Source organism: Melozone crissalis, unplaced genomic scaffold, assembly GCF_028551555.1.
Source record: "Melozone crissalis strain CALT ecotype California unplaced genomic scaffold, PUWL_Pcris_2 ptg000057l_1, whole genome shotgun sequence".
NCBI lineage: Eukaryota > Metazoa > Chordata > Aves > Passeriformes > Passerellidae > Melozone > Melozone crissalis.
Window position 1 is genome coordinate 5,299,167 of NW_026535835.1, and position 18,300 is coordinate 5,317,466.

Below are 18,300 nucleotides of genomic sequence, written 5' to 3' on the forward strand. Positions count from 1 at the left end.
GGCCTGAAGGGTCCACAGCAACATCCTGAACCTACACAGTGGATGTGATTAGATGTCTGCTGGCATCAACACCCCCATTCCCTCTGGAAAAACACATTGTCAGCTGGGATCAAGACATGAGATCTGGGTCTGTAGCCCCAGAAGGAAACTGTCTAAATCAGCAGCTTGCAGGCCATAATCTGCAGATCCTCTGTCTGTGAAAGTCTTCCAAGAATTAAATAGGGTGTGAGAGGAGGGGGTGTTTGGAAACAGCTGGAGGAAATGGACCAAGTGAAACTCCTCTCTCTGAGCAAGGACCAGTTCCTTGGGATGCTGCAGAACATCACACTAAATATGCTGGTGATGAGCATGCATGAGATCCTAAAGAAGCTGCTGTTTGGATCATTTTGCTTGCTTGGTTGGAGTATTCTTTCTGAATGAGCAGCAATATATTCTCTGCCATCCTGGATGCATGCCAGTAAAAGTCCTAAACCTTCCTTCCTAGCATCTGTGTATAATATAAAGGGTCATTTATAATCTCTGTAAGTCATGATGGGGCCTTTCATCACGTTGTCTGAAGCCTGCTTGCGTTCTGGAGGCTGTTCTTGCTGACTTTTGGCTTGCAAAGGGAAGTCTTGGGATGGTTTTGTCTGTCTGTCCTTCTGTTGCAATCACTGTGCTATTTTAGCTGCACTGAGTTCCAAGCTGGATGTCCTAATGCATCCTTGACCAGCTGTGTTCCTGTTTTTGTCTCACCTGCCTGTGTGCCACAGTAAAAACCCCTAAAAGTTGTGTTTGTAGGAAAATTGTGCTATTTATGGGAGGCCAAGAGTGTGATGTACCTTTGTGAGTACCTTTGTAACCAAACCCTCTCTTCTGTTGGTAAAGAGAGAAGTTGGAGAAATGAGTGTTCACCTTTGATCTCCCTGCTCACCTGGGGTCCCCTCAGGTGTGCCCACAGACCTGATCCCTATTTACACACCACAGATCCCTGACAAATCTGAGATAAGTGGCTCTGAAAGACCTCCCTGCCCACCTGGAATCACTTCAGGTGTGCCCACAGTCCTGATCCCTGTTCATACACCACAGATCCCTGACAAATCTGAGATAAGTGGCTCTGAAAGACCTCCCTGCCCACCTGGGATCACTTCAGGTGTGCCCACAGTCCTGATGCCTGTTCATACACCACAGATCCCTGACAAATCTGAGATAAGTGGCTCTGAAACACCTCCCTGTCCACCTGGGGTCCCCTCAGGTGTGCCCACAGTGCCCACTCCCTGCTGAGGAATCCAGGGGGGTTTCTGGTGAGCAGGAGCGGTGTCTCAGGGAGAGCTGCAAGCTGAGCCCTGTCCCTGCTCTGGGCTGGTGGCAGTGGCACAGAGCCACCCCTCCCTGGGTGTCCCAGCCCTCCTGGCTGGCTGTAGCCCAAGGGTCAGCGAGCAGCCCGCTGGCCCCATGTGGTGCTGGCATCTGTGCCTCCTATTCATGGAGATGGGAGCTATCCAGAGAGCAGGGATTCCTGTGGAGATGGGAGGGGAATGCAAAAAGGGGGAAAAATAGCAACAAATGCTGTAGATGGTGTGTTCTGGGGAAACTGAAAGACAGGAGGTGGTTTAGGGAAGGAGAAGGGGATGTGCAGGTGCATTGTCACTTTGATTTTTGGTGTGCAAGGCTGGGGAGTCACTGTGGTGCTTGAAGGGTCAGCTCTATTGAGGGCTCTTGCTTTAAGATAGATGAGGAGCCAGGAGTCTGGCTCTGGTTCAGCAGGGAATGCTTACACAAGCACTGGGTGTGTTTTGGAGCACAAGCTGGTGTCTCCATGTCCCACAGTGACCCCAGTTCTGATCCCCAGTCAATAGGAAAGTGACTCTCAAACCTGTTAACTACACTGATGTACAAAAGCATCACAAAACATTCCACACCAAAATATTCACAAAAAAGTGAACCAGTATTTGGCAAAATGAGCAATGCTTGCAAGGGGGAAATTGTTTGTGTCCCCTCAAGCATGCCACTGGAACCTAAAAGTTTTTTTCTTTGAGAAGGTCCTTGAAGGATGTTTAGGTCCAAATTCCCTGTGCTGACTCTGCAGTTCCTTCTGTCTCATACACCTTGCAGTGAGGGGTCTGTCTCTTTCTTGAGACAGCGTAAGACACTCATCCCTCCCTGCCTGCATTTTCCCTTGCCCATTTTTAGGCAGTAACCTCAGCAGGACAACAACAGGACTTGTTCAACACCCAGCTCATTCAAGCCCTGCTGACAGAGAACTGCACCACACCAAAAAGCAGAATTTTCCTACTCTGCTGTTGTTCAGAATGGTGGGAGGCTGGGGAATGATACCATAACAAGCAGGGTGGAATTAAGACCAGTACAATGGGAGCTGACTATCAGGAGATTTGGAACATGTCTTTATTTTCCCCAAGTCCTATTGTTTCTGATAAGTCACAGAACTAAATTATGCACTGTAAAACTCTGGCCTCTGACAACCAAGCAAGAGGCATTACTGGATCTGTGGTTCAGGTTGGCAGGAGCTGGGGATCTTTCTGCAGCTCTTGGAAGGAGAGGGTGGGGTGACAAGTGAAGACTGCAAGTCAGCCTGTCTATGGCTGGCAGAAAGGAACCACCCCACCTCAGATTCTTGGTCTGTTTTTCCTGCAGTCTGGTGTGTACTGGTTCCCTGGTTGTCTCACTAACTTGTGTCCTCTGTCTCTGCAGGCACTGGTGCCACTACACAGTCACAAGGACAGTCTCCTGCCAGGTGCAGAATGGGTCAGAAACGGTGATCCAGAGAGTTTATCAGAGCTGCCGCTGGCCGGGACCTTGTGCCAACTTAGTCAGGTAAAAATCTTCATGTCTCATACTGCCCAACCCTGCTGCCCTTCCCCTTGGGCTGGGGGCTGGTGAGGGCTGCAGAGAGTGGGATGTCCTGCTTTAGGGTGCTGTGCCTGAGGAGCACCACTGGTGATAACTGCAGGGAAGTCACAGGTGAAGGTAAGTGTAGCATTGCTTCCAGGTTTAGGAGCTCCCTAAACACAGACAGGTCTAACTTAGAAAGAAGACATTGTTTATTCTGTGCAAGGTGGAGGTTCCCACAAACCAAGCACACTGAGGGGTAAAATATTACATCTTTTATACAGGAATGTTTACATGAACCCCCATAATATACATTCTCCTATTTATTTGGGTGATATAATCTTACACAAGATGCTTGAAACATAAAGTTCCTTTCTTTCATTAAGCAACTTCTATTGTAGAAGTTATGTGACAACATCAGTTTCATTTACAAAAGGGGAACAAATTCAGCCTGGGGACAGAGAGTTCAATTCAAAGACATCAGTATTAGGACAAGTTATGTGAAACAGTTTAGCTCAGGCTGTAGTGCCACTTTGTGCTTCTCCACACAGGAGGCTGCTGCTGGTCAGGCATGAAAGCAGATAAATGTTCAGAGTGAGTGGACAGGGTGAGCAGGGATGCTGGGTCAGTGGTTCTGTGGGACTCGTTGGTATCAGTCCCCATACTCAAGGCTGTAGTGGAAATATTGATCCCATACACTGGAAAGCTGTGATCAAATCCCTTACAGGCAATGGAGAACAAAGGTAATGTGCCCTGTATCTTTCAGGATGGAATTTCTTTAGACTTCCTGGATTTCAGTATCCTTTAAAGACACCTCAATGCAGAATGTCCTCTCCTCAGAAAAGAAACAAAGCTTAAAAACAGCTACGTGTCAAAAACTTGCCCTGAGCCTGCTTTGCCTTTTGATCATTTATAGTCTTGGAACCTACATGTAAGAAGGAAAAAAAAAGTGTGAAATAGCTGTCCCCAGCTACCACCTTTCAGTAAAATGTCTGCATTGTTGTGCTTTGCCTTCTCTGAAAGGCATTCTCAGAACAGAATAGTGTTCCCCACCCAGCTGGGAATTGGGGCAAAAAAGCCATTGTGCTCTAAAATTGCACCTAGCTTCTAAAACAATTTACCAAATAGACAAGGCATAACTTAGCTCACAGAGCTGAGGCATTTTATTGTTATTGTTACCAATTCACCCACAGGGCAGTGGTTGAGGTCCTCCTGTAGTTGATAACCTGGCCAGAAGGTGACTGCAGGCTGAGCCCCACCTCCCTGTTCTTGTGACACTTCATCTAGAGCTCACATCTTGCATGGGGCTGTTCCCATTGTTGGTTCTCCAGTTTCCACTTGGCCAGTGGTCAGTCTCAGTTTTTTCACTTGTAATATATCTGCTTTGGTGTCTCTTTTGTCTTTATGCAAGGCTGTGGTTGAAACACTTCATATTTTACACTGTCATGGCCAAACTTCTGTTGAAGCTTTTTAATTTCCCCGGCTTTTTAGGCACATAATTGTCATTAGAAACTTGTGAGCTTTCACCTTGTCTCCTAAACTTGCCAAAAATCTTAGTTATTTTTTGCTTTTAACACAACTGGAATTTCATAAGAACCAAACATTTGATCTTGCTAATAGTAAAAATTCTTTTTGTGGGCCCCTGCAGTTGATTGATGCCATTGATTCTTATATTAACCCAGAGACTTTAGGAGTAGTGTGTGCTGTTGTGACATTGTTCATGGAACATTTTCAGTTTCAAATGTAGTTTGGTTTGTTTGCCTGATGAGTCCAATTGTTTGGAGACAATGCAGAACAGCAGAAGACATCTCAATTTTTCTTTCTGTGTGAAAATATCATGGAAAGAAGCTGAGGTTATTAAATATTCAAGAACTCAGCTGGTGAAAGCTCAGCTAACAGGAGCTGCATTTTTGGAAGATGATCACTATGGAGAAACCTTCCTGAAGAGATGGGAGGACCTCAATGCTCTGTTCCCTTTGGGCTGGGAGGAAATGCAGGACAAGAGGATGGAACCCTTCCAGGGAAATGCCTGCATGCCTCTAGGCACATATTGCATGACATTCTTGCATAAAGTAGAGAAAGACCCTGCACCTCTTTCCCAAGGATCTCTCAGAAAGCTGCTGACAAAATGCTGTAACTCATCCACTTATCATCAGAGGTAAAACAGGTCCTTGATAATTTCCCCTACTGCCAACCATCTGAAAGGGAGAGCCCCAAGAAAGAGTAACAGCAAAGGTGGGATCTGAGATCTGAGAGTTGAACAGGCTGTTGGATGTTATCCCCAGCCAAGACATCATCTATAAGTGGTTGTTTGTTTTCAGCAATGCACCTGACTTTGATAAGAGAATGAGAACAGCTGCTAAATGATGACTCTTGTGAGTGTGAGTGCTGTGGGCAATGTTTGGCACCCTGAGCCAGGTTGTGTGACATCGGTGTTGTTTTCTGAGCACACAGCAGTCTAGCACTTTGTTGCCAGCCCATAGGGATGCTTGAAGTGGCTTTCTTTTTTCTTGGAGTCAAGCTGAAGTTCTAAAACTTTTTTTTTTTTTTTAATACATTTTCCTCCTCTCTCGCCAAAATGAGTATTGTCTTTTTAGGAACCACCAATCTCTCTCCTAATCAGGTAAACCCCATCTCCTGTTTTGAGATGCATGAAAACTCCTTGTGCATAAAGGACAGAAATAAGGAAAGCAGTTCCCAAAGTCACAAAGCAGTGTAGTGCCTTTCCTGTTGAGAAACTGGCTTCAAAGGGGCTTGTAAGAGTTTATCAGCCACCAACCTGAACAGCTTCCTTTGACAGGTCTCTGAAAATCCCTGAAGAAGATGAACAGAGCACAAAACTCAGCCTGGCTGCCCTACTTGTTTGTCTCCTCCTTACCTTGTCTCTCTTTTTGGAACCCTGGAAGTCTGGCTTCAGCAAGGTCAGGCTCATTCCAGGTCTGGTAGTGGCTAAAAATGTTCTTATTCTCTATATCCCTGCAGTTGTTCAGGTAATATAAATATATCTGCTTTCTTTTGCTAAAAAAGTAAATTTGAAGTGTCTTTTGGCCTTCTCCTGTGCTTCTTCAGGGAGGTTTGTGGTGCCTGAGCTTGAATTGGAGGGCACAGAGTGTTCTGTGTGGCTGTAAGCAATGCAACGTGTCAGCAAGACATTGGCACCATTTTCCTTTATAGTGCTTCTCCCAGCTGTGATTTGAAACAAACTGTTTTCATCTCCTTGTTTACAGGAGTCAGCCATATCTGGGAGAGCTTTCATTCTGCCAGCACCCCTTATCAGGCTGCTCACTAGCAGAAGGGATGTCAGCCAAGGAAAAAGGCATCTCTCAGCCTCGTGGTGACAGCTGAGAGGGGCTCTCTGCTACAGAGACTCTGCTTTTGAGCAGACATCGCTGGGGCCAGACAGGATTTAATCCCTTTCCTGTCTCCCATTCATTCCTGTTGGATTTCTTTCTCTTACTGCACAAAGTGCAGCTCAGAGTCAAGCCTTTGGCAGAGGAGGATCTGTGGGATCCCAGCCTTGCAGCCCTGGCTGTGAGATGTCCTTGCTGTCCATTCACTTGCTCCTGGGAAGCTGCTTCAGCAGGAGTGTCATCATCTTGGCTGGGCTGGGCTGGGATGAGCTGCTCTGTTCCTGCCCTCTGCCCCAGGCTCTTTATTTAGCTTGGGTGCTGAGTTGCTCTGGAGCAGTCTTGGCTGGAGGATTTCCCTCAGCACATCTGTTCTTGAGCTTTCTCCATTTGTGCAGTGAAGGCTTCAGCTCCTCTGTGCCACAGGCTGTGCCCTTGCTGTGTCACACTCCTGGTGCATGAGCAGCTCTGCAGCAGCCTGGCTGAATACTTCAAACTCATGTGCCATTTGTTTGTCTAAAGGAAAGGACAAAATCCCTACCTTGGGGTGTCAATGGGAGCCTAATCTCTGGTTCTCTGTTGCCTGGGTGGTTGTCCCCAGCCTGGTAAACCCAGACATCCAAATTGTAACCCTTTTCCTCAGCAATCCTTTGGCTGCAGCAGCTGCAAGGTGATGCCCAGTCCTGCCCTGCTTGGGACACTGCCCTCCTCAAGGCTCACTCAGAAGGGTGGCCTTGAAGGCCAGGCAAGGATCTGAGACCTTTCAGTTGTTGGAGCTTTTGTGACTTCCTGTACCTTCAGACCAGCAATGCCACCTCACCTGTAAGATGAAAACAGAGCTGCTTTGGTCTTACTTTGTTTTATGGCACAACAGGGCAGCTTCTTGCTATACTCTAGTTGGCCAAAATCAGCCAACTTTTGATTAGAATATTTGTGTATGATTGTTGTGGTCAGTAGTGTCTTGGGAGGTAAATGGATGGGATGAGTGGCCTTGGCAGACCATGTGCTGTTACAGCCTTCAGAAGACAAACACTTTCTGCTGCAAACTGTTGTTGCCTTGAAAATCCCCATCTTCTCTGGAAAATCCCCATCTCATCTCTGGAAATGTTCTTCATTTGTGGTGGGATATTCCAGCTCCTCTCCTACTTGTCCCATCCTTGAAAATGAATGTTCCCAACAAGGTTGTGTGAGTTTTTATTATGCTTTGCTGTACCCTATGGTCACAGAGCTGTCTCACTTCAGCTTTTGAGTCTCCTGTCTCTGCAGCATTTTCTGCCTTCAGAGACTTTGAAGATTTTCCAGGAAACCCACGGCTGGCTTGTACAGGGATGGGTTTACCTGGTCTCTTTGATAAGAGTCATTGAAACTCCAAACATTAAATTATTCATCGGTTGGCTTTAAACTTCACCCAGAGATGGGAGAGATGGCAGGAAGAGTGTTCTTGCAGCACAGCAAATCTGGGCTGTGATGCCCTTTCAGCTGCCTGTCACTGCCTGGTTTTTTATTTCAGCATTGTAGCTGGCTTGGCTTATCACAAATACTCTGTGCATTTCATGTAAGCAGACTACACATCTTGCATGGATCATCTTGTTTGGTGTTTTTGAATGCTGGATTTTATTTTCTTTTTTTTCCCCTTTTCATTTAAATTGAACACATTACTGCTCCCGGAGGGATTTTACAAGCTGGTTTGTAGAATAACAAAGAAGAAATTCTGCAGGCTCATCCAATTTGTTCTTCTGTGCTTTTGAAAACTCTGTTGCTACAGGGTCAGTAGGAGAAGTTGGGGATCTGTCACCCAGGAGATTGGCCTGTAGATGATGTTTCCCCTCAGTTTCAGAACTAGTAATGCCACAGGGAAATCCTTCTCTCTTTCTTGCTTTCCAGTCAATTGAATAATAAATCCCAGAGCTTATTCCAGTGCATTAGGATTGCTATTTGAAGTCCTGTTACACATAAACTCTTTTATGTGTTTAATTCCCTTACAACTCCACATCTTGGAGAGAAATGTGCTTGGAAAAAGGCATCTGCTCTCTGAAGCACACATGGGGTAGAAATGCAGGATGAACAGTGCTCCTACAGCAGGGCAGACAGAGGCTCTGGGTGTGTGGGATTGGAGCTGTAGCACAAAGGGGCATTCTCAGCTTTGAACAATGGCTGTGTGGTGCTGCCTGGGCACAGGTGGAGGGTCACCTGTTCCAGGGGTTGTGCTCAGGCTGCTGATTGAGGCCTTTTGATCTCGCCCAGACATTCTCTGAGCACTCCTCCTCCCTGCTGCAGTGCTGCTTGCAATAGCACTGACATCTGATTGTTAATAAAGGCAGGAGCTGATGATTACTCTGTGGTGGCACAGAAACATCTGTCTCTGTGTCCTTGGCCCTTTTCCTTGGGACTGAGAGACTGTCAATATTGCTGTGGACAGCAGGGCATGGCAGGTAGATCAGTTTGTTTCCTGGGTTTAGTCTTTTGCCGAGTTGTTTGAACCAGGTGTGTTCAGAGCTAAACAAAGTCTTCTTCCTTCTCATTGGCAAAGGCAGAAGACACAATGAGCTCCAACACTCCTGCAGTTGCAGGTTGGTTGTTTTTTGTTTAATCTGCTGTCTGCAGGAGCATATTTGGAACTCCTCTGGTTATGTTGTTCCCTGGAGAAGTACTCTGTTTGTGGTAGGGAAGCCGGAAGAGCCGGGGTAGGAAAAAAGAGCACAGCTCTGATTCACAGTGATGGTGTCTGCCATGCCTGTGAGTGCAAATGTGATGGCAAAGGTGCTTCTTGTCCCTGCACCAGCTCTGGCACTGGTTTGAGGTGACGTTGTCTGTGTCTCACAGAGGAGCTGCCTGGTGTAATCAGTGTCTGGTAGGCTTTGAGAGGATGGTTAGGATGGTCTATGTGGGTGTGGTGGTGTTGGGAAACAAATATATATTTGATAGCTTCTCTGAGCTCTTAAACTCCCTTCTTTCCAAGTGCTTTGAGATATGGTTACTTAACTTGATGGATTTGAAATCTGACTTCTGAACACTCTGATTTTCTGTGGGGAGTTGCAGGGTTTTGGCATGTCTGTAAATCAGGGCATTGTTACCAAGAGTTAGAGGAACTACCCAAGCTTTGTCCTGGATGCCTTTTGATGCACTTTTGGAATGAAGATGAGGGTCCCTGGAATACAAGGGGGCAGTTTTATGGATGGGGTTGGACCCTCTGGGTTGATACCTGAGAAGCAGGCAAACCAGAGCTTAGATTCCTTGGTTTCTGAGTTCTTTGCCAGTCAAAAAGGCAAGTTCATTCATCTTGTGATCCTGAACCCTATTAGGAAGTGATGGTGAAACTTCCAACCTGGGGCTTGACTAGAAATCAATAGGAGCCTCTGAGGGTCACTGAGGTCTCCTTGGGCACAAGCTGCAATGGCTGAATGGGTCACAGTAACAAAACCTTCTCTTGTGATGTGGAAAGGAGTTTCACGCCTTCCTTCTCTGTGGTCTTTGTGCACAAACAGCTTTGTTTGTGAGTGTCAAAGGGCAGGGGAAATCCAGAAAGGGTGAAGGTATTTCCTGTGTGTGACAGCCTGTCCTGCTTGGGTCATGGCAGAGATCACCCTGTCTCTTTTGACCTGATTTTTGAGGCTTTGATCCAGGAATGTGACACTCTTCCCCTTTCTTGTGTCGTGTCTGCCTGTTGTGTTCAGTGACACTTCCTTGAAAACAAGGGGGACACATCCTTGTGTGCTGAGGAGTGAGACTCCTTGGCTGCCATCCCTTGGTGTGTCCTGACCTCTCCAGTACTTACAGCTTGTAACCCCAAATCAGTTCTTCAGTCAGCTCATGCTCCTTCCCCAAACTACCTCTTCCTTGTCACTCACTTAAGCCACAAGCAAGAGATGCTATTTCCCAAATGATAATTGCATGTGGTCAAGCTTGTGTAGCTCATCCTACAGGGATCAGGCAGCTCCAAGGGCAGCCATGTGTTGGCTCTCGTCTAGGAACAGCTGCTTAAGATTTTTTTGGAGAAAAAAAGTTGCCCCACTCCCTGGGATGTTGTTGTGAAGCCTCAGCAAAATCCCTGGAAATGACTCCTGACTCTTGCAGTGGAGTGGCAAACCCTGGTGGTTTGTTCTCCATGAAGTGCTTGGGGTTCTCCTGCAGAAGGGAGCTGTGTGCTGAGCACATCCTTTGGCTCCCTGAGGAGCAGAGCAGTGCAAGGCTGTGGCTCCTCCAAACTTCTTCCCCTCTCCTTTGGCAGATTTCTGTGCAGTGTTTGTGGCTTGAGTGACATCCAAGGAAAAGGCTTCCCTATTTTGCTACCAATCCTTTTTTCTGCCTCTTGTGTTTTCCACACATTTTCATTCAGGGGCTTCTGATCTTTAACAGGTATTTTCCTTCCCTGTCCTTTTCCATATATTTTTTTCATCTCCTTCAGTTGCAACACTCCCAGTGTCAGATGGTGGTGATGCTTTGCTAAAGGTGCTTTCTGTGATCCCTTCCTAGAATAGGAGTCATAAATCTGCATGATGTGTCTGCACCAGCAGACCTTGGTGCTGTGTCACATAATTGAGGAAAAATGAAGCTGTGAAGGACAGGGCAACTTCAGAACAAATTTGATTTGCAAACTGGGCCCACTTCAGATGCCTGAATGTACAATGTTGAACAGAGCTGCACACATCAGGACACTTCCAGGGAATTCAGGGTGGGTGGTAGACTGTGACAGCTGAGCTCCACGCTTGTCATGCCCTGAGAAGTCCTCCCTCATTTGAGGATTAAACTAGAGCTACTTCCCCGACACAGAACTGCTGCCAAAATTCCAGTCTGGCTCAAGCCACTCTCCACACTTCATAATGAAGTTTGAAAGAGTTTTAACATCTTGGTGTTGGCAGAAACATGGTTTTAAAATCACGGTGTGGTTGGAGACACGCTGGCTCTGGACACTGGTAACAAGGCTGGAGACTTTCATCTGAAGGTCAAATCCAGCTGTGGTGTTAGTGACAAAGTCATGAACTTGTGACTGATGCTTTGGGGCTTACGTGTGGAAATGTGTCTGGAGTCCAACGCCAGCACTGGGAGTTGGGAGACCTGGGTTCAGTTCCTGGGCTTTGCCAGAGCTATTCTGAGAGACCCTCAGCAAGGCACTCACAGTCTCTGTGCCTTTGGTCTCTTTGTGAAAAAGCACTGAGGTCTACCTACATCAGTGTGCTCCAAGTCCTCAAACTTGCAGGACTGTGGACTCCTGAACACCACTGGATGCAGAAGAGCAAAGAAATAGGTGGGATGGGCTGGCTCTGTGCAGCCCATGCCAGCCAAGTGCCTGGATCACTGCTGTGGGTATTAGCAGGGGCTGGTGGGCTTTATGGCAGCTCTGAGGGTGAGGACATCCTGTTCTCAGGAGGCTGTGCTGCTCTCCTGTCTCTGGGTGAGGCTGTTCCTAGGGCAGGCAGCCCCGTGCTCAAGAGGAAGCTTATGCAGCTCACCCTCTCCAGTGATTACAGCAGAACTTAGTTTCTGTGTTTGGCAGCTGGCACAAATCATCAGCAAACAGCTTCCTGAGAAATTAACTTCCCAAAGACTCTGCTAACCACGATTGAGCTGCTCCATCTTTCCAAGGCACACATGGGCAGCCTCTCCTGGCAAGCCTTTGTTACTGCTCTTTGGAGTAGCTACCAGGCACTGCAGGGCTGTCCTGGGTGCGCACTTGCCTCCCCCTGGAGCAGTTTTGGATGAGATTCATGCAACCTCCAGCTCTGTTTTCCCCCTGTGTCCAGCTGAGCCCGGGGCTGTCTCTGTCTCCTCTGGCTCTCAGCAGGAGGAGCCTCTTCCCCAGGGACAGGGTGCTCAGGGCTTGTGTCTGCCTGGCTTGGAGAGAAAAGCATAAACTGCAGCCTGCAACACTGTAATCCCAAAGCTTCAGACTCTCCCTGTGTGTGCCAAATTCTTTTGGCTGTTAAATAAGGGTAGGAATTTTGAGGGGAACTTGTAGAGTACAACTTCTGTGTTTGCTTTTAGCTTCATGAATAGCAGCAGTGACTTTGTTTGGCTGTATACTGGGAAAACTCTGAGCTGCCAGCTTTGACGAGCTGCTGTTTTAAAGGAAAAGTTGTCACTTATGCAACTGTCTGTTTTGTGTTGACTTCAGAATCACTGGTGCCTTGCACAGCCCTGCTGTGTCTGCAGGTCACCCTCCAGTTCCCAGAGGGGCTTGGCAGTGCTGTGCTGTAATTGGGACCCTGGGGATGCTGTGCTGCTCACAGAGCTCCCAAACCTGTCCTGCACAACCTTGGCTGTGGTCCAGAGGAGTGTGACCCTATTTCAGATAGGGGGAGAATTGAGGCACAGGTCAGGTAGCTGGGAAAAAGGAGTTCCCTGATGTAGGTGTCATGTTGATGTGCTGGTACATCCCAGGTCTGAGGGGTGGGGAAAGGGAAAGCACCTGGGAGATGGGAAACTTTTACTGCTGAGTGAGGAAAGGCTGTTGCCAGCCTCTGTTCAATGTCACAGAAGCCCACATGAAGGGAGAGTGTGGGAAACAAGTCATCATCTCTGCATTTTGCAGGGCATTGCATTGGTGAGATTACAAAGCTGCTGGTGGTACCTGCAGGAGGAGAGGTGTGGGGAAGGGCCAGTAGAGCATGAGGGCTTAAGGAGGAAAATAAAAGCTGTTAAATCACATCTGCACTCTAATAAATGTGGAGGGACAGAATGTAAGAAAATAAAGAGTGCAGAAGGTAGTCTCACACCTGAGGAGTTGCAGCCGCACTAATCACCAAAGATTAGCAACAGGCCTGCTCTTAATAGGCCACAGCTGTGTGCAATGAGGATGAGTGCTACAAAAGAGTGGGTTAGCTGGGTAAGGAGAGAGTTGGGGTTTCCTGTCTGTACTGTGAAGAAGAAGAAGTCAGTGCTACAAGGAGCTGTCCATGAGAAATCACTGAGAAGGTATGGGACTTCTGCAATATGAGGACAATGAATAAATCCTTACTGATATTTTGTGTGACTCCTTTTTCTGTGGCTGGGGTTGGCTGGGTGCTCCGGGGTGTATCCAGGTGGGAAGATGTGCTGTGAATCAGTAGCAGCACTGCTGGATCAGGGCACTGTGCTCTGCTGACTCCTTGTTTGTGTTAGTTACAGGACTCTCATCAGGCCCACATACAAAATGTCCTACAGAACTGTGACCACGCTGGAGTGGAGATGCTGTCCTGGCTTCACAGGGAGCAACTGTGAGGAGGGTGAGTTATCCAGCAATGCCTCTGTCCTTGTGAGCAGCAAGGATGGACTGGCTGCCTTGAGCTGGGTTTGTTCTTTAATGTGCTCTATACACCTCCCAAACACAGGAACAAATCACCTGTTCCCTTCGCACCCCATTGTTATCTGAATGTCACACACAGCTCTGAAAGGTGGTCTTGGAAAACAGATCTTTCTGAATGCCTGTAAACAGGCCCGAATGGGGAGGGAGGAAGAAATAAAGAAAGAAAAGGGAATCAGGCATGACCTGCTTAAAGATGTGTTCGTGCTTGGCATCCTTGGTTTGTTCAGAAAATGTGCTTTCTCCTTTTTGTGTGTTATCTTCTCCCTGTTCCTGTTGTTGCCACCAGTTGCTGTATCTAATAAAAAGCTGGTTCCTGGATGCTGCTCTTGTAAGGTCTGGACGTAAATAATGTGTGCTCCCAGAGAGCTTTGAGTCAATACCTTTGGTTCCCTTTCCTACCTGCTCCTTGACTTATTGGTGTAACATTCATGTGTGTGTGAACTGTTTTCACGTGTGTGAAAACAGTTCCCTCCACTCAGAGGAAAAGGGCTCTCTCCAGAGGAGGAGGAAAAAGTATTTTCCTTTTTTATTGCAATAGGGCATGTTTTACATTTTCTTCCTAACATTTTCTACTTTAACTGTCACTTTTGGGGATTTGAAACAAGTCATGCTTCTCCACCAATATCAGGTTTAGGCATTAAGGCATCTGCTGAACCTGACTTGAGGGTTCACAGCTTATGAATGGCAGAAACTGAGCCTGGAGTTTTCTGTTCATTTGCATCAGGTCAACATAGCCTGTCTCTGGCTGCTGAAGGGTCAGAGGGGGTGTCCAACATCTCTGAGTCTGCTGTTTGTGCTGCTTTTCTTTGTGCTGTGATATCTTAATACCAATCCCACAATTCAGGCACATCTCTGCCAAGGAAGTTGTCTCGTTGCAGTCCCAAAGAGTGATGGCTGCAGACAGCAGCTGGTTCCAGGCTGCTGAGCAGACAATAGCATCCCAGAAGCTCCAGAAAACCCTTACAAAGTGGCAAAACTACCCAAAGCTGCAGTCTGCAGGAGAGAGCTTTACATTTTAACATAATGCTAAAAGAAGTATGTTGCAGACATGTTCTATGAAAAATCCTTTCCTTAGGGTTTTTCCTCCTGAGAGGCCTCAGGAACAAAATGTAAACAATGGTTATCTGCTGCTGTGGAATGCAACAGGTGCATCTGTGATTGGTCTCAGAGTTATTTCTAATTAATGGCCAATCACAATCAGCTGGCTTAGACTCTGTCTGAGCCCCAAGCCTTTGTTATTCGTTTATTTCTTTTTCTATTCTTAGCCAGCCTTCTGATGAAATCCTTTCTTCTATTCTTTTAGTATAGTTTTAATTAATTTATATGATAGTTTTAATTAATATAATATATATAATAAAATAATAAATCAAGCCTTCTGAAACATTTGTGCAGCTTGAGTTTTCAGCTGTCCCCTGCAAGGCAAGGGGAGCTGGGGCTGGTGGCAGAGCTGAGGATGTGCCTGGTGACCTGAGGAGCCCCTGTTTGTGCCTGTAGGTTTGGACAGGTGTGAGTTATTGCAGCTTAGCGGTGCTGCTGGTGCAAAGGAGAGATTCCAGCCCCCCCCCCCCCCCCCCCCCGCAGTGCCAGATCTGTCTCAGCAGAGTTCAGTGGAAATACAAAGCCAACATGAGCTGGTTTGAGAAAGCCGGCAGTGATCTCGCAGGAGCAGCTCTGTGCAACGAGGTGACAATTTTATACAGCTACTTTGAAAGGTGGAACTGTTCTTTTGGGCTTGGATATGGTCTGTGGAGTGTGAGAAGAAAGCCAGTAGTAAGCCCTTACTTTCAAGTGTGAGATTCTTTTTACCTTTTTTTTTCCTCTGCTTAAAACATCTGGTGCTACTGACAGTCCCATATCCTTGAATGAAAGAGGAAAATAAAAAAGACCCTTTCTAGTGCAGCAGGGTTGGCCCCTTAGTTTTTAGTGTAAATACTGGTGCTAGTGGTCTGCATGGCCCTTCAAGCTGTCAATTTTAAAATGGAAATATTTACTTACTCTTTATGTTAATTCTTAATGTTAGTGTCACTTGGAAATCAAAGTAAGAAAGGCTAAAAATAGGCTGGTTTAGGGTTTTTGGCAATGCAATATGAGGCCTTTTGTACTCTTTCCTTTCTGTGCTCTCCCCTGCTGCAAGATTGGTTCCTCTGAGAGGGTGGGATGCTTATCTGTGTGAGTTCTTCCTGGAAACAGCAGACAAAAGGAAACAGAAAACTAAACTGAAGCAAAACAAAAACAGTGCAGTGCTGAAGCCACAGTGAATTAGCAGGGCAGAACCTCAAAATGCTTTCATCTTTCTTTGGTAGTTAGATTCCTCCTCAATATTTCATTTCACTTGTATGTGCAGCTGGTGCTTTAGAAGTTGATGTGAGGTAGGTATGACTGGAGGCAGCCTGGACCTGCATTATTTTTAGCTTGCTTTCTTGCTGTGTTGCAAATCCTCCCATTCTCTGACATCCTCTGCTGCCACTGGCAGCTGCAGTGGCTCTGAGCTTCCATGCAACATCTCCTGGTTCCAGAGACTGAAGGGAAAGTCTTCCTTTCCCAATGGATCTTGGAACAGTCAGGGTGTGTTTCCCTCAGTGGATTGGATAAAGCCAGCAGAGAATGGATTGATGAAGCACACAGAACAGTTCTGGGAGCTGTGTGTGCATGGGCATGGATGAAGGTGGTCTCTGCATCCTGATGATATAAATCTGTCTATAAAATCTATTGATTCCTTCTTTAACCCACTATAAGCAGAGTTAATATTTGCTCCTTTTTTCTGCTGTTCTGGAGCAGTGTCTTTGGGGAAACCACTGTAGCATAGATTATTTTTACTAACTGTCCTTATATCAAGCCTTCCTTGCCCTTTGAAAATTTATTTCTTTTAGCATTTTATAAGGGAAGACAGGATAGGGTGAACCAAGGAAAGAAGTGAAAGAATTTGAAGCCATTCAGAGGCTGCAGCTATTTCTGATACCTTAACTTGTTGTGATCTCCCAAATGGCAGGTCAGCTTTTCTTTTACAAAACCAGCAGCTCAGTGTGGGTGTCTAGCCCCAAAGTATGACAGATTCCTGATGAGATTGGTTTGCTGAAAGCACCTTCAGTGGGAAAACTCCCCTCTGCTAGAGTAAGGTGTTAAATGTAATTAAATCACTGAAGTGTCTCCATCCTCAGCTGGTAAGTTTAGCTTGAGACAGTCACCACTGCAGTGTCACCAGCTGACAGGCATCTATATTAACACTGAAAGCTGCACAATTTTGGATTTAAATTATCCTGGGAATCTAACCCCTGCATTGAAGCTGATAAAGAGCAGCATTGTCTGGAGGAAGCCCAGCTCTAGAGGTGGATGGAGATCTTGCTCTCAGTGGGCCATTAATTTTCTGAGGTAAATTTCCAACCTGTCTCCTTTTTCAAGCTGACACTGCCTAGGGCTTTCTCCCCTTCCTTTCCTTGCTTTCTACTCAGTCCAAGGTGTGTCAGTATTTGAAAGATCTCCAGTTCCTTTACTGGTTGTGTACAACTGTGACCTGCTCATTGAGTTGATAGTCAAAAACCACCACTTGTACTAGGCCTTCCCAAAGGGTCTCTTTCAACTTCCTTGGATGGAGAAAAAGACTTGATGCAAACCAGTCTGGTGAATATAACTGTCACTAGATACTAACTTTTATTTTCCAGTTTCAGGGGGTTTTTGTTTTGTTTAAAGTGGAGCCCAAGCCCAGGACAGGAAATGAATGCACTGAGCCACCCAGTCTGCTGACTGCTGATATAAAGAACATATGGATGAGGGCAGTGCAGGGGTGAAGTGCTTTAGCCCTTGCAATCATGCATCAAGCTGATTGATTTGAATCCAAGATGATGCTGACATTTCAACTCAGCCTTTTTTTCTATATGGCTGAAAGTTCAAAGGCAAATGCAACCTCTTGGGAGAGGAAAAGTGTCCCCAGCAAGTTCAGGGGCTCAGCACTGCCCTGGAGCTCTCCAGCCAAGCAAGGTCTTATTTTACTTTACAAATATAGCATAGCTTTCTTCCTTGTTTGTTTGTACTGCTTGAGTTTGGGACAGTAGCCAGCATCCTATTTACCCCAGAAGCACATTGATGGTAGACAGCTTAGCTGTTTGGGCAAGAAACAGCTCCCAGAGCAACCTCAGCACCTCTAAAGTGATGCTATTGTGATTCTAATCTTACTTTTTTCTTTTCTAAGCATGCAAGTAATGGCCGAGAACTTCCTTTTTTCTTTTTTTTTTTGTCTCCCCCTCCTCATTTCAGTTCTTGCAATATTCTGATCTACTTCTAATAACTATTATTTGCATCTTTCTTGTCATCCTGATATTTTTTTAAACCTCTTAATATTCCCATGTGTTTACAGTTTTCAAAGCAGCATAAGAAAATGAGGACTTTCCTCTTGGTATGATAGAATGCAAAAACTCTTTTCATTTTTACTGCTGGTTTACAAAATTTCTTGGTCCCAGCAGGAGAGATGCAGAACAACACTGCCAGGAAAATCTTAAATGAGTAAATGCAATTATGAGACAAAATTTGATGAGACTGGGAGAAAGGACATCAAAACAAGAGACCTGAAAGTTTGAAAGCCCATTGAAGTGCTTTGAAAGGAAGGGAATTCAAAGCGGTGTTAATGGGGCCTCACTTCTCCAACCTTGTCCTTCTTCTCCATGAACCATTAAAAGACAGAACTGTCCATGATGTGAAAGTGCAATACAGAGATGATGAAGTAACATTTCCTGTAGTATCACAGCAATTATCTCCAGGAGCTGAGCTTGTGTGTTCTCCTTACCTCAAGTCCCTCAGTTCCTTCCTCAGCAGAGCTTTTAGAACTTTTTAATCTTCCCTTAGAAATAG

At 46.1% G+C, this 18,300-nt stretch overlaps 1 protein-coding gene across 2 annotated transcripts in view; it reads left to right on the top strand.

Moving 5' to 3' along the window:
* The window catches only part of COL26A1 (collagen type XXVI alpha 1 chain), a 167,194-nt gene that overhangs the window by 19,599 nt on the left and 129,295 nt on the right, over window positions 1–18,300 (top strand). The window contains exons 2-3 of one of the 2 annotated variants that reach the window (XM_054287291.1): window positions 2,692–2,814; window positions 13,275–13,378. In XM_054287291.1, coding sequence (XP_054143266.1) covers window positions 2,692–2,814; window positions 13,275–13,378 — 227 coding nt within the window. The remainder of the gene's footprint in view (window positions 1–2,691; window positions 2,815–13,274; window positions 13,379–18,300) is intronic. The other variant, XM_054287292.1, reaches the window with a different exon arrangement.